Source organism: Lepisosteus oculatus, chromosome 6, assembly GCF_040954835.1.
Source record: "Lepisosteus oculatus isolate fLepOcu1 chromosome 6, fLepOcu1.hap2, whole genome shotgun sequence".
Lineage (NCBI taxonomy): Eukaryota > Metazoa > Chordata > Actinopteri > Semionotiformes > Lepisosteidae > Lepisosteus > Lepisosteus oculatus.
The window spans coordinates 27,867,060-27,884,036 of NC_090701.1; the positions used below are offsets into that span (position 1 = coordinate 27,867,060).

The following is a 16,977-nucleotide window of genomic DNA, read 5'->3' on the forward strand; positions in this document are numbered from 1 at the left end:
AATGGAAACATCATCAACATGAGGTAAGTATTTTGCACTGAAAAGACAGGAATGGAAGCAATTGTGTGCCTCAGTAAATGGAATATTCATTAAAAGTGACTTGTGAATTAGCAACAACAAAAATAAACACCTTCACAGAGAATTTAGATTACTCCATGGAATTACGTGTAGTTTGATTTTAAGGAGAACACTGACAGTGTTTAACATATCTGTGCTAAAAACACAAAAGTGAAATAGAGCACAACAGTGAAATAATCAAAATATTATCCTGCAGCGTGGGACAAATAATGGTTCTTAAGAGTTTTAGACAGGGATCTCAAAAATTGTTCCTGAAAGTTTTTAGAGGGATTTCTATTTCCAAATTAAGGACTATAAATCATTAATTGAAGAATGCAATAATTTGCTCAAAAGGAAACAGTTCTATTTTTATAATTATTTCATAATTTAAGACACATTTCACACACTATAGGATGAATGAGAACATCACCCTTCCTGTTCTGACAACAGGACATAACAGAAGCCATCTTGAAAACAAAGTTAAAGAAAAGTACAGCGAAACATAATCAGGAAGAGTCAGTTAGGTTGCTCAAGTGTAGGAACAGCTGTGGACGTATAAAGCCGTTTTTTTTAGAACACCACTTTTCCGCATTTAAAAATGTCTACCTGAATCCCTTCTTCAATTCTTACAGTCCTGCTAAACGAATTATCGCAAAATGCTCCCTTACATAGATCACTGGCAAAAAAAATGTCACGCCAATGTTTCTAAATGTGGCAAGAAGCTTCTCAAGACAGGTCCCAAAACAGCCTGTGATGCCTGTGCTTGAAAAACCCCTGGGTACATTACGGGCAGATTAATTTGTATTTCTGAAAACACGTATCTTCTTGGTGCAGCTGTCATTGTTTGTAACTCTAGCCCCTGCCAGCAGTTGCAGATTGAGAGGAAAGGTCCTAGTCCGTGCTGGCAGAGGGAGGGAAGAGAGCTCTGCACTTGCACACATTCCTTCATCATTTCTGCCCACTGACTGAAGAGCCTGATTGTCAGGAAGGCTGCCAGATGGCCCATGGATTGGAGTTTGATTAATGAACAGACAACAGCATGTCCACGCAGCACAGTGCAGTCTGTACCAAAATGAAATGGCCCATACTTACAAGGCATTTCAGGGACCCCAATGCAGGTGATGAGAAAACTGCTTTTACTGTGTATTCTGCATCAGGACCTACTTCAGAGGATGCTCCTATTACATGGCAAAAGAGTGTACGGCAATGCTTTATTACATATATGTTTAAAAGCCTGTTGATGCGTTATATATCAGCTTGCTCCATTTCTGCCACTTATTGTCAAATCATACAATGCTTTCTCTGCCATCCAACAATATTTTTATTAAACAAGAAACAACAATGGATATTAAGTATATCACAATTCTAGACTGAGAACATACCTTATGGGCAGAATAAAGTACTGAGTTGTTTTACAAATGCTGAGTCACCAGGGGCTTGAATGGAAATGACTGGGTTCTTAGATCTTTAGCCTATTATTGGATGATCAAATAATTGCCTTTCATCTGTAAACTTAATATTTTACTTTGTTCCGATTGCAAAAAACAAAACATAGGTTTTGACAGCAAACTCTTAAGGCTTTTAAATCCCCACAAAAGATTAATTCTCAATAATAACAGGTTCTTGAAATTCATGGAAATGTGTGCATTTGTGCAACAGGGCAAAGTAATAGATGGATTACAACAGGGACCTGAACTAGGACCGCTGCACTTAATTTGTATCAATTATATAGTTAGAAGTAGTTAGAAGTTTGCAAACCAGCCAAGTTTGCACATTATAGCAAATTAGGTGGATTACAGCTTACACTGTAGAAGCAGTAAATTTAATTCAAAAAGATTTAGATCAAATTCACCTGACACCTGACATTTAATGTAGACAAGTGCAAGGATTTGAACTCAAGTAGCAAAAACATACTATAATACAAAGTAGAAAACAATGACCTTGAAGAGACATGAGTTTTAATGCTGACGTGTCATTTATGCTTCTGTAACGACAAGCATTTGCCCCCTTTTACATTTTCTGAATTTTTGCCACAAAATGTTATTACAGCTTCTTGTGAGTACCAGTGAGATATAAAGAGAGTTTGATTGAACAAATAACACCATATTTGGTGGCAGTTTAGTTTATTTCATAAACAAATCATCCACCATCCAACATACCTGTGTGAAAAACTTTAACGCACCCCCAACAACTCCTATCAATTCAATTAAAGGGACAACTAGGGTCAGCTCTATGAATACTTTATTAAACTTTATTAGATGATCTGGGCCAGACCTGATCTATACACAGTAAAACCCCCATACGTTAGCTCTCATCAGCACCATGTAGCTTCGAGAGGTACATCATGTTCCACTCAAAAGAATATTCCAGCAGGCTTTAGAGAAAGTAATTGATGCTTATCAGTCTGGAAAAGGTTATAAAACTGCTCAAAAAGCTCTGGAGCTCTGCTGATCCACAGTCAGAAACATTCTTAAAATGGAGAAGACTGGGAACAACAGTGATTCTTGTCAACATTGGCTGCCCTGTGGAAAACCGTTCAGAAGTCACAAAGAACCCCAGAACAACATCCAGGGATATGCAGGCCTCTCTCATCTTGGCAAAAGTCAGTGTTCATGACTCCAAATTCAGAACAGCCTTGGCTAAAAATGGGAGAGTAGCATGTCCAAAACCACTGCTCACTAATAAGAACACCGATGCTCATTTCAAGTTTGCCAAAAAGCACCTGAATGACTCAATATGGACATATGAGTCAAAAGTGGAACTTTTCAGGGTGACAGTACTGTATGTCTGCCAAAATCAAATACTTCATTCCACTACAAAAGCCTCATATCAACTGTCAAGCATGATGGTGGCAGAGCCATGGTTTGGGGATGCTTTGCTGCATGAATTCTGCTCCGTATGGTAATTCAACAGATGAATATCAGGCCATCTGTCCATCAGCTGAAGTTTAAGTGCAGTTCAGTTATATAGCAAGACAATGATTTCAATCATACGAGCAAGTCTACAAGAGAATGGAAGAAGAAAAATAAATTCAATATTTTGGACAGGCCAAGTCAAGGTAAGGCCCTAAACCCTAAAGATCTGAAATGAACTGTTCATGCTAGAAAATCCTCAAGTTCATTTTCAGCATGAACAACAACTGAACCACAGAAAACTGTACATGTGTTTAATCAGTCCTCTTCAGGCAGTTTTGAGTTTAAATCTAATAATATACAGACAGAACTTAAAATTTTGGACTCACTTATTGTAAGTAGTGCAATGTCAGCAAATGCCTTAAAATGCTACATACTATATACTAACAAAATAAAAAAGGAAGCAGTAATAACTGTCTTCTACGGTGGCCAAGTATTAAAACTTCAAAAAAAGTGAATTTGTCAAACCATTATTCAATTAAATAACTGAAGCAATTAACTGTGTCTGCAAACAAGCATAACTGGCACTCATCCTTGAAATTCTGCTTCACAATACTGAAAATGACATGTACAATTGCTGACACACAAATAATTCATACTCAGCCAATGGACAGGATTAAAAAAGGCAAAAATAAGGAAAAACAGCCAGTTTTACCAAAGATTGTTAACCACAAGCATCAATGATACAAATATGCACTTCAGTGGTGTAAAGTATAAAACTGCAGAAGGCACTGCAAAAAAAAAAACACACGATAGTTTCTCCTGATCAATTGATTTATGAATAAAACAAATAAAAAGGCTCAGCAGCAGAGTAACAGGAGCCCTGTGGCTGAGGCAATGGCAGGGATTGGGCAGCCATCCAGGACCCCTGCGATGCCAGTAACCCAACTCTGAGTCAGTGAGAGTGTTGATACCACAGCCCTGCGCCCAGTATGTGAACTTCTGTACCCAGCCGCCCAAATACTTAAACATTTGTGCACCTTCTGAGGTCAGGGGGGCTGAAGAACACAAGTGAAAGGGAGCTGGAATGGGCCAGGAGCCTGATGATTTATGAGGAAAGTCAGTCTCTGGGCTAACTGACAACAGAGCCGGTAATAAACACTGACCCTTTGGCCCCTGTGCCTGAATATCTGTGGCAGGAGGAGGTGGTGTTGGTGGGAGACTGATGGAGAGGGAGAAGGGAGCACAGACACAGCACCAAATAAAGCAATGGCAGATCTCCCCGCTGCCCTAACCTGTTTAGCACATGTCAGGGTGACAGGAAGGGCTGGGCGATTTATTGCCTGGGGGTGCACATACGCACACACACTTCACAAGCCCAAAAGGTCCATGAGTGCTGCCTAACCCCACTGCTAGCACAGAAACAAATAAAAGCAGTTGACACTTTCAGTATTGCCTCTGGAGGTCAGGGGCCATGTGTTCAACCCATGTCTGAGTTTACCTTCCAGCAGACCCCCGTCTAAATAGAGGAGTCAAACTGGATAGGCTGCAGAATCTGCAGGCAAGGCTGCCACCTTCCCAGACTTTTCAAGTAGGCTCCCAGATTGACTGCTCAATGGAAACCTTTAACACAAGCTAATGCTCAAATTTTACTTGAAAGCCTTTTTTTCTTTTAGTATTATACTAAAGCAGCTCTTTACTGGTTTCTTTAAACTGTTTCATTTTATGTTTTTGTTTTTTCCCAGGCTTTCAAATCAGGCACCATCAAATGACGCCCACACCTCACTTTCTAATATCAATCGATCCTTTAGGAAAACAAGGAATTCATATCCAGCAGGTCCCCCTCTCAATCCCTCAGTTATTACTATGCCTTAAAGCAGTAGCCATGTACATGAAGGTGGCCAGCCTGCTTGGTGGAGAACAGAACTCCACTAGGACATTGTGCAGTGCTAGACATGTCCCTCAGCCACAATGCAAAATTGCAAGGGCACAGTCATTGTAAACTTTGTAGAACGAGGCACTGAAGCAGAAGGTGCCTAACAGTTATCCACAACTTTTAAACACTGTTGTTAGTCCAAAAACTAAACAGCACGGCCAAACACAGTCTTCACAGCTCCTAAAATGCCTAATGCAAAAGTGTTTGGTGAAAAAAAAAACCTCTACATAATTACTAATGTAGAAGCAAAGAAAAACCGTAACAAGTAGGGGGAAGATATTTTTTTCCACAACTTTATCAGTCAAACATCTGGGAGTGTTTTTATTCAATCAGACTTGAGCAGCTTACACCAAATTTTTCAGTAACTGTTTATAGCTGACAGCCCATTGACTACCTCTTCATGACCCCTTTCTCAAAACTTGTTACAACTTAGTTCAGGGTGATGTTACAAAGTAACAAAAGCAATGAAACAGACTGGCTCCACCAACAAAACTGTAACATAAAGCTACTGACCACAATTCTCCAAATCCAACCTGTATTTTAAAAAGTGCAAAACCTTCTTCATCCACATATCAAATAAGATATTTTAGGAGTTCACCACTGAAGCTAAAGATAAATGCAAACATTATGAAAGCCAAACTCTTAGCCCACAAGAGTTGTTGAAATTCTGTATTTGTACCATTCACATTAAAGTACCATGCTATCCCATCTTTAATGATTATCATGATGATCTTCAAAATGGATAGTAACTACACATGTTAATCCAATGGGCAATTTGAGGAACATGACAGAAAAATGTTCAATGAATGTCTTGAAACTTAATGGGAAGTCATACATTAATGGCATTCCCTTGAAAATATATTTATGCTGACACTGACTAGCGAGCATGGCGTTCTAAAATGTCAGCATACGCAACAAGAAAGATGCATGAGAAGCAAGAACAGTGTAGTGCATGTAATCACAGGCATGCAACATGTAATGAACGCTAGAAAAATGCTGATTATAAAGCCTCCTGCATGAAGAAAAGAGTTCTAGTGAGAATCACTCTAAAAAACTTGGTGTCAAGTCTGTATAGGTAACGAAAAGCACTTGTTTACCTTTAATGCCTCACCTTATCTTCTCCCAGCACATTTCCCTCAAACACCCTACTGCCTGCCACCTCATCAAATAATCAAAACCCCGATATTTCACTGTAGCAACATTCTATCTACTACATTAGAGCTGCTTCAGGTAACATAAGCAAAAACACCTTATGATCTACATTCTCTGACACAAACAAGTGCAATATAGGTGTGAAACAGCTAATTAAGTTTCAGTTAACCTGATGATCTGGTAATAATAAAAAAGAAAAAATAAACCTTATTTTATTAATGATTGCGTACTTTTATAAACAATGACAGGCATGCGTGTCTTTATGTCTCTGGGTGAACTTTTATTCGTATACAGGTTGCTCAACTGACACCATGTTCAGGAAGTCGATGTATTAACTTTATTAAATTAAGATTTATTTCTCATTTTTGTTGTCTCTGTCACAAAAACATCTAACGTGAATCTCAAAACTGCAACTTCCAAGTTTTACAATTACGTTCAGTGAAACAAACATAATTGTGTTCTGGAGCAAAAAGATCTGAAAAAATGTCCTTCTCATTCCAATATTAATTTTAAGAAGTGCAAATACCATCAAAACTGTCATACTTAAATTATACCACTCTCCAAGATATTCCTATTGCGCTACTTTTCTGTATTGTGGTCACTACTATAAACAAAGATTCCATACCATTCATTTCTAACACAATTGACACATTTTCTAGTTCACCTGCACCAGGGGTTCCACTGAACAAAGTCTTGATGAAATTTCATCTTATCCATCTGGTGAAGGTAACCTTAACATTCCGCATAGATACTGTTTAAGGACTGCACAGAGACTGACGAAGAGACATTACAAAAGAAACCAAAGCTCTGTTGAAGAAAAGAGCAATGCTTTCATTCTCCATGAACCAGCAGGATTTTATTAAGATGGATGAGCAATTTTCCAACAGCTTTAGATTAAAATAAGGGGGCTTGTTAACCAACCTGTGAACATTACAAATATTCTGCACAGCCTCAATCACACAGTACAAATATTGTTGACTGTTCTTTCAGGTCAAGTGGTTGTTCACAAAAGCCGACACAATCAATTAACTTTTTCCCAAATTATTTATAATATACTGTATACAACAAATTTGAGGCACACTGATTGCAACTAAAACATTTTCACTTCATACAAATTAATATTCAGGACTGTCTGCTACTGTAGTTCCAAGAGCTCATTGCTTCCACCTGTTACATTTTTAATGAACTTTAAGTTCTTTTCAGTGCTGAAACAACAAGTACTAGGAGAGCTCATTCCTTATTATTGACCACCTATTGTTTTAGTATTGTTTTAATATAAATGGGCATTTTAGCTGCTAATTAAGCAAGTCTTCACAAGATGAACGTATTCAGCTGTTACAGAACAGTTTTTGCCTAAAATGTGCAGAGTCCACATATGGTTCACAATCACAGCAGCTTCCTATCAACCAATTTACCTCCTACTCTTTCATGAGGTTACAATAACCATGACCTGAAAACCCACAAAGTCAATTGTTTCTCAATGCTGTAAAGTTTTTCTGCTGGCATACCGAAGATGGAACAACATTTCTCCCACACATTGGAGGATTTGGAATGTGACTGTAAATTGGCTTCCCAAACTGAATTCTACAAATGATCATGCTAATTTTATAAGATATGCACACTGTTCTTCACAGCCCTATGGAATGAAGATTTATCCAGTAAAGAACTAAGAAATTCATGTATTTCAATCTGTAAGTGTAACAGTTTAAAACAACAAGACAAGGACTGAATAAAATATTTTCAATATTGTAATTTCTATATAATCCACTCAGTTTCCCCAATATGTCCTACCACCCTTTACAGCTTTTGTATGGTAGGTATGCCACAGGGTTAAAAACATATTAAAGGTGAACAGCAACATTATTTTTATATTTCAGGGTTAGGAAGAATCAGCAACGATAAGTGCATGTTAAACCATAATAAAAGTAAATGTACACAGTAAAGTGTAAAACCTCTCATTTATGTCTTAAAACAGACAAAAAAATCCCGGTTTGTGCAGTACTACATTCTGACATTCAAAACAAGACAACAAAACTTGACATGGTGCAGCCCTATGACATTGTAAACAAACAGGCATGTGAATACATCTCTTTTAATCCAACAGAAATAGTACTCTGCATTTTGAGATGGTTTCGCCAACAGTTATAACTGCATGGAAATCATGTTGGAATGTTTCTGCGGGGAAATGTCTGCTGCACAACCTGTAATTATTTCCTCATACCTCGCATTTCATTAGTCGTTACAGTGACTAGTGAGCAGGAAGGGCCGATTCATGTCACAATTCTCACGAACTCTCGCTCTTACCCGTGGCCAGACCAGGGGTTTGTGACAACATGGAGACTTACAGGACTTTCACGAAGTTCACGATTTTGTGCTTAATTCAAAATGTGTCATTTCTCAATTAATTAATTTATTTAGTTACTTACCAATATTTAATAACAACACTAAAAAATTGGGGACTATAGTTTTGTGTACAGCGGTATTTGTCCTTAAAAAACATTAATACACCAGGAAAAATTAATAATAAAAACATATTCCCGGACATGAGAAACTCCACACAACAACACATTAAATTAGAACTTATAATCTGGTCATATTGCATTTTTTACATTTACTCTCAAGAGTGCGACTGTGGCCATGGATTCTAGTGATCATAAAGTCCTCTCAACCTGTAGTGTTCAGCTTTTTTAAACTACTTTTCACTGTGAAAAACGCCCCTTCACCAGTATGAGCTGGAAAGAGCTGTCCTAAAAAAAACATGCACGGGTGAGCAGAAAAGGTGGAACTGCCTCAGCTCCCACGGTTTCGGAGCAGGAAGGCTGCTGAAGCAGGCGGTCAGCAATCCAATTACAGCGTTTATCTGCTTTATAATGTTATTTGTGCATCACTGCTAGCCTTCACCACCACTCGATTCATTACAGCCCAAACGGCTCCCTTATGTTTATGCACTCTTTAAATTAAATTGCAGATAACCAATGAACAAAATAAATGCCTGTGTATCAAACATATAAATAGCTGAAAAGAAATTAAGGCACGCCACGCCGGGGAGAGGGGAAATCGATTTCCTTATTTGACAAAGCCAGGCAGGATCGTGTTTCATTTTCCTTTTTTTTAATGCTCATCTTTAATACGCTCCAGCCCCAATCATTAGTAATTCAATTTGCTCTTTATTAGCTCCCCTTATCTGCTCTGCAATACACAGCCAGGCCTAACCTCATTCGCACCAGTAAATGTTTAAAATCCTCTTCCTGATTAATTTTGCCAGTTAAAGTGGATGAGGGAGGAATGGGAGGGGGAGACGGAGAGAGAAAAAGACATGGACAGTCTCTTAGCTATCACAATGAGTAAGGCTTAATGTTTATAGTGATGGAATTTCTAATGCGGAGAGAAATTCATTGAGTTAAGGCAATTATGCTGCGATAGGGGCTCTGTACAAAGGCAGGGGGAGGGAGGGCTGTAAAGCAGGGATTGCTTCCACCAGGCCATATTCTACAGTTAGTTAAAACAATCCAATTTGCAAAGGATAATTATGTATTAGCTCCTTTTTATCAGCTATGTGAAATGAATGCCAGGACCTGATAGGGACTGTGTGCTGGCAGTCTACAGCTGCAAATTACTCGCTATCGGCACTTGTTCCCCATCACAGCTGAATTGGGCAATCAATTACCAAACACCCTACGTTCGGTAAATGCTGCAGCAGAGGCAAGGCTGCCCCCCACTGGACATACTGCTGTCTGCTAGAGAAAAGCCCATCTTAACTTGCACAATAAGAAATGAAACCGCAAACCCCTAGCAATATGCTGGATGATGCGACACCAGTACAGTCATGACAAATCGGCTATCAGTAGGCAGGAGGGCAGAGAAATTAAGATAATTCATAGAGATTATTAGGAGGCCCCCCCAGTTAACAACCCTACTCTTTTCGAGAAACTCCTCAGTTTTCTAACTCATTAGAAAGGATGGTACCTTTTTTACAGCGTACAGTCCCCATCACTATACTAGAGTATTAGGCCCACACAGACCAGAGGGTGAGTACCCCATTCTGGTCCTATTAACACCTCTTCCAGCAGAAACCTTAGCTTTCCTACAAAGCCTCCAATCCAGGTACTGGCCAGGCTCACACCTGCTTAGCTTAAGTGGATTCCCAGTTGTAAGTTGCAGGATTGATACAGCTGGTAGTAGTAGGGCAGCTACTTATTTAAGAGAAAGAAAGACTGAAAATTAGATGAAGTACATTTTAATTTACAAACTCATTTCTCACAAAATCAACAACATAAAATCTTTTTTTAATGCCATTATCATAAAAACCTGTAGAAAGTGTGAATAATTATTTGACAAAATCTCTGTAGCAGCTGACCTTAACAAGCTATTTTCCAAAATAGCATTTCTTCCATCACTGATAAGGGGTGCTCTGCTTTCTTATTTAAAAATTAACACTATCCCTCTGCTTCAGAGTTTGCACCAGAGGCTATACATATGCATGTGACTGGAATTAACCATTAAATTCATTAATTGCATTAAAACTGTCAATTTGATCATCATTCGTGCAAAAGAAACAGATGATAGTGAAACAAAGAACAAGGTTTTGATCATGATTAAAAACAAAAATATGGTCTTATCATGGAGATTCAAATCTATTGAAGCTCACTTATCAGGGCCATAGTTCTAGTTTATCTAGTGATTACATGGTTAAATGCTTTGTCACAATATCACCATTTAATATCACTGGCCAAACATTTCTTTCATTCTGTGGGTTTTTGTGTTTGAATTATCCTTATAAAAAAGGAGATAATCATGTAATGATCTACTTAAACGTTTTTTATGAGTGTATCATTTGGAGATAGTCCTTAGTTATGTTGAAGACATCATATTACACATTGTGGGGGTGTCCAGAGGTGATGAAGTACAGGAAACAGGTGTCTTCTTTGTATGTCTGTTATTCAGATAAGATTTATCCATAAACCTAATGTGGTCCTCTTTTTTGATGATGACTCTTATCTGCGGCTCTCACAGTGGCAGAAACAGACTTCGCTAGCTGGCCTGACTGCAACTGAAAAGATGCTGGCTGGGAGTCTCACATTTCCTGCCCCGGCATCACTGGACTCTGGCTTGTCCTGATATCATTTATAAAGAGCTTTCTACTGCTCTGGACCATGGTGCCAAAGGTGAGACAGTAAATGCTTGGACAGCTGCAAATGACACAGTCAATGCCTTGTTGGGTAGTGTTTCGATCCTCGTGGTCTAATGTTTTGTGGAATCCTTTGGTCAGTAAATTACTAAAACAAAAACAAGAGGCCACCTCAGATACTGATTTTAAGACTATTTATGTGCATTCTAGGTAACATCCTTTGTTGAACAAAAAAGTTTGTAAGTGATCTGATGTTTCTGCAAGACTGAGGAAAAAGTCTTTAAACTAATCACAAAAAAGATGTTTAATTTACACTTCATATTTCCTAATTGGGCAGCAATGGATTGGTGTGTCACACCTTGCACCCACTGCATGCCAGGATAGTCTCTGGCTCTCCCACAGCCCTGAACTGAACGAAACAGTTAGAAAATTGTTGAATGGATGGATTTCCTAACCTACCTTTTCTTTCAGTTTGAAATATTTATCACAGACACCAGATTTACTGCATATTGTGTCATTCTTTTAGCCAAAATGTATGTAAAACAACATCAAGTTAAGAAACAGTGTGGTGAGAAGTTAATACAGACAGTACCCTGGAGGGAGACGCAGAGATTTGTGAAACTGTGTCTGGTGTGATTCTGTATCTTTGGCAGAGCTGCAGAAGTAAGCTGTGTGAGGAGAGACTCGTCTGGTAATTTACAAACCCTTTTGATACTTTGTTGATGGAGCTGACTAATGCAGTACAACAAAATTCCCACTAGCTGATAATGAGCATCTGCTGATGTTTGATTGCTGCTGTAACTTTAGTCATGTAAAGTGATTTCCTTTAAGTAAAACAACCTGATGAGGCAACTACTATGGAGGTCTAAGCTTCAAGATACCACTAGCCAATCACTGCTAGATACACACATCAGAATGAAGTCAAATGGACACTCACTCCAAATATATGTGCACAATACTTCCCACCTGTAATTGTTCTTTCCACACTTCAACAAACAACTGCTTACAATAAACAATAAAAACCTGCTGGCTTCTTAAAGGGAGGATCAAATGTTTGTTGGAAAGCACCTAGAATCAGTTTTCCCAGTCTGAAAAACTCCTTTCCCTCCCCCTTTCTGTCAGACAAATCTGTTAACTATAGTACAAAAGAGTACTATACAATATTACTACATTTTCATCTAATTCAAATGATTTAGCCCTGTCTGTAAAACAGGATGTGACAGCTTTGCTGTGATGGTGAACACTGATGAGGATGAACTGAGAACAGGCCAAGGATGCCCTCTAGTGACTAAAATAATAGGCTTTAAATGTGTTTGCAAGACAGGAGATCACAATTATAAGTATTAAATATGGAGATATTACTTCTTAAGGCACTTTAAAATCAACAAAAACTGAAGAGGAAAACAATGGGAAAAGTGTATCATCGGTGTCACTGCTGAGATTTCTGTATTTCAAAACCACACAGGCTCAGTGCCATACAGTGTGTTGTGATGGCTTCCCGCCAGAAAATGAACACAACAAACTAGAGCCACAAAGAAATGGTCGATCCCAAGACAGACAGCAGTGCAGTTCGGCTGCTTAGGCTTTCTATGGAGCTCACACACCCTTGGAAAGAAACACAGCCTGGGATAAAAGTCAAGGAATGCTTTGGTGACACGGAAAGCCATTTCAAAGTTTTTGTCTTGTACAGAATAATTGTTTTTCACTGAGTCAATATGTTTACTTGCCATCCAAAACATCTTCAACTCATTTCACACATAACCTACTGCTGCTTATAACTGTTTGCCAGACACTGCGGTTGCTGTTTCAGTGGTGCTGAAAGTTCAAAGGGTGTGCGGAACTAATATTTCACGTACACTGAATACGACAGTAATGTCTAAATGGGGATAATTAAAAAAACACAGGTCACTGCCTGAAATTGAAACTATTTTCATCTGATCCTACAGTATAGTAGAGTGAGCTGCAGAGTTTCAGATTACAACTTGTTGATCTGAATCCCCCCACCCCCCATTGCTCCCCTTTTCCTACCTGTCCTGGCAGAGCCCTGGCTGCTGGCACTGGGGAGCCGGCGCAGTTTGTGCCTGCCAATGGGCACCAGCCCCTTCGCTGGGGCTCTCCTGGCTAAAGGCGGACTCTTCCCAACCGACTGCCTGCGTCGGCGCAAGGAGAACTGCGTTTTCACCATCAGCCAGTCAGCGCTGCCCCTCCGCTCGACGACAGCCACGCTACAGGAGGGAAGAGCCATACTGAGAGTTATCACAGCACGACGCTCACAGGCTCGGAACACTCGACACGTCTTTCCAAAACCTGGTCTTATCATGGAGATTCTACCATCTTCTAAAAAAGTGGCACTTTTTTCCCACCTCGCTTATTCTCTTTTATCTTTTAAGTCACTTCCACGCTATAAAACTGCCACTGTCATAGCACAGAACTGCTCACAAATACAAGGAAACAAAAAGTTTGACATTTGTATTTGCTCAGCCAATATGATTTAAAGGATCAGATCCTTCTTTCATTAGGTTGCTCTGGGAAAGGCTGTGGCGCACAGGACATGAGTTGGGACTTCGCCCTAGACTGGACTCTCCACTGCAGGGCACGCTCACACAAGTTTACAGTTTACAGGGTTTACAGTTGCCAAAGAAGCAAGACATCTTGTCCTTGGACTGTGGAAGGAAAGCTGAGTTCCCAGAGGAAATTCACACAAACAAAGGGGAGAACATCCAACGTCCACAGTATTGAATCAAACCCTGGACCCAAGAGCTGCCTCGCCACCACATTGTTCAAGATTATAGATATGGAATTGAAGTACTGTTCTTAGAGGTTATCTTGATATATAAAGACAGGCCAGTTATATAACAGAAAAAAGAACTTCTGTGAATCACCAGGACAGTAACCCTGTTATCTTGTTTTGTTTCCCTCTGGTGGTAGCAGTTTGTAACAGAACACTTCATGCATGAATATGTGAGAAAATGCAGTAATTAACCACATTCTTTTTATTTTACATTACCCAATATTTTAAGATTTGAATAAAAGTGAATAAACCATAGTTATAGTTATAGTATCACAATAAGAATCTCCTTGCAGTGCGTGACTAAAACATTAATACTCCATTTGTATAATAAATGTTTTCACACAATTTTAAATTGTCTACTATCAAAGTTTTTTTTAACTTTTTCTAAACGGCTTCATTCTACTTTGTGTACATGAATAACCTGGGGTTTTCTGCCACAATGTAAAATACTGGGGTTTACTATCCATCAACAAAGGGCCCTTAATACAATTTTTAAAAATGAACTGGCTTATGAATGGACTAAATTATTCTGCCATATCTGTAAAGGTCAGAGTTTGCAGAGCAATTTTAGCAGCAGACCAAAAAGCAGCATCAACCATTTGTGGCTCACAGCCCTCCTCAGACACCTACCTGCCAGAACTCTTCCGCCTGATGATCTTCATCCTGCTTTTCAGTTTGTAGGGGGAAGGGGAGGGGGAGAGGACAGGTTTGCTGTGGGGGTCCTGGATGACTGATGAATGCCCTGATTCCGCCCGGTGGCCATTCTCCTTTTCCACCTTCCACTGGTACACTGACCTGCTGGCAGCGGCAGCTGCCTGAGTCTGTGCTGCAGCCCTCCAGCGGTACTTACTTCCCTGAGCCTGCTGGGGGCAGGAGACCCCGCCTGCCTTCTTGGATTTCACCATATGGGGGGCAGTGGGTTTCGCTCGGAGCTTCAGATTCTTGGACAAACCCCCAGCCTTCTGGGTAGGGGACAGGGGCTTCCTGCTGGGTTGAGGGGGGCGAGCAGCTGCAGACACCCAGGTGTACTGTGTCTTGGCTGCTTTTGGCAGCTGTGTGCCTAGAGGTGGTGGGGATGGATTTGAAATCCTCAAGGTCCTGCTGGCAGCCACAGTCCTTTTCTTGCCAGAACTGAGTGATGGGGCATGGGGTTGAGAGGCTGGTGACAGGGCAGGCTTAGCAGTGCCAGAGCCCTTAAATGCCTCAATGTGGCTGGGCCCAGCCAGCCCCTCTTGTGTCTTCTTGACCCAGGTGTACCGAGATCTCTTGACTGAGGCAGCTCTGCCCCAGACACTGGAAGGCTGCGGGAGGGCAGTTAGTAGCTTGCCAGCATTTTTATCTCCTGCATCAGACCCTGTATCAGTTTGTGAAGAGGAGCTGGAGAGAACACTAGAGGTGATCTTGGTGATATGATGAGATGTAATGGAAGCAGGATCACTGCTCGCAGGCTTTGGGTCTTTCACTGATTTGCTGAGGAAATGGGGTTTGACCTGCAACAAAGTTGACGGAGTTGTGGTTTTAGCTCTCAGGACACTTGCTTTTGGAGACACTGTTTTTTTGTCAAGAGAACAACCGTGGCTCATACTTACATGGCCTGATGAACCATCTCCACTATCAGCCCGAGGTAATGACGAGGGCTTGGGCTGCACATTTTCATTTAGGCCACAAGTCTGGGGGGATGTGGAAACAGGTCCTGAAGGAAGAGCACTGTTTTGGGATCCTTTGGGAATTAAAACAGCCTGTGTCAGGCTTGAATTCTTTATGGTCTTGCTTTTCCCTGTCAAACCAGTGTCTGAACCCTGTGACGACAACAACAACACAGGGTTCTGCTGACTGAGGTTGTTGTTCAAACCTGAAGATAATAATAGACTGGAGGATAAGGCAGCTTGGTGCTTGCTGATTAAGAGTCCTTTGCTCTGTTGCCTAGCAGTCAGAGCAGAGTTCCCTGAGAGCAATGTGGCTGAAGCAGAGGTGATCTGGGGGTCAGCTGTAACACCGGAGGAACTGGAAGGGCCCACAGGCTGGTTTGGAAGGTGCTGTACAGAGGAACTCACTGCACTCTTGACAGCTGTTCCAGCAGGGCCAGTGTGAATGACCACTGTACCCTCTGGAGCAGTGTGTTTGTTACTGAGAGAGTACTTCTTCCTCCAGTACCCTGGAGGCTGGGATTCAAAGGGTCTTGTCTGGGCTGGGTGAGAGCGGGAGAACTCTGTGCTTCGACTCTGGCTGCTGGCTGTAGCCTGACGGGGACGACTCCAAGTCCGAGCGCCTGAAGGGGCATCTCCATGGACACTTTTGTGGTTGTTGATAAGAGCTGTGCACAAAGAGCAAGAACCAGAAGTCAGAAGAGAGTACACAGATCATTTGCCACTACTACTTGCATTTATGAATTCAGATGATCAATTAAAATACCTTTGTGGAAAATCTATAGTTTTGCAAACTTTGCTTTAGTATTCCGTAGCACAAAGAACATGATATCAGCAAAATACTTGATTTTTAATGCTCATCATCTTTTACACTAGAACAAATAAGGGAGAACCATAAGCAATGTTTGCAATAGCACGATTTTAATCTGCAGATTTAACACAACCTGGGTAGCAATGGCTTCACAAGGCAGTAATGCTAACCTCTGCGCTACTGTGCCACCCTGTTCTAGATCAATCAAATGACAAGCAGATAATGTGAGGTTGGTTTGGAGAGCATGAGAAAAAGACTCACATCCCTTCCCCCGCTTAAATCGAACCGATCTTCGGAAAAAGAGGCACCTGCGCACATTTCAATCCCACTCTCCATTACGCTCAGCGCATCCCAGCTTAATTCACCTGAAGAATGGGATGGAACCTGAATTTGTTTTATACCCCTGTGGTATGCACACCACAACCTATTCAAACTGTTCTTGCCACTCACAAAAGTCTGACACTTAAATGTTGGGGGAGAACCCTAAAATTCTGTCCAGTTAGTGTATGACGTTCAGTTCAGAGACAATTCAGAATTATACTTATAAGACATGAATAGACAATTAATGAAACAAAACCGTAAAACTACTAGAATAACTTTCCGT

General features: G+C 40.5%; 1 protein-coding gene across 2 annotated transcripts in view; it reads right to left on the bottom strand.

Moving 5' to 3' along the window:
- zc3h3 (zinc finger CCCH-type containing 3) overlaps window positions 1–16,977 on the bottom strand; it is a 110,240-nt gene that overhangs the window by 92,577 nt on the left and 686 nt on the right. The window contains exons 2-4 of one of the 2 annotated variants that reach the window (XM_015354297.2): window positions 15,506–16,230; window positions 14,547–15,406; window positions 13,154–13,350 (exon numbers count right to left, since the gene is read on the bottom strand). In XM_015354297.2, coding sequence (XP_015209783.2) covers window positions 13,154–13,350; window positions 14,547–15,406; window positions 15,506–16,230 — 1,782 coding nt within the window. Of the gene's footprint in view, window positions 1–13,153; window positions 13,351–14,546; window positions 16,231–16,977 lie in introns of both variants that reach the window. The other variant, XM_015354296.2, reaches the window with a different exon arrangement.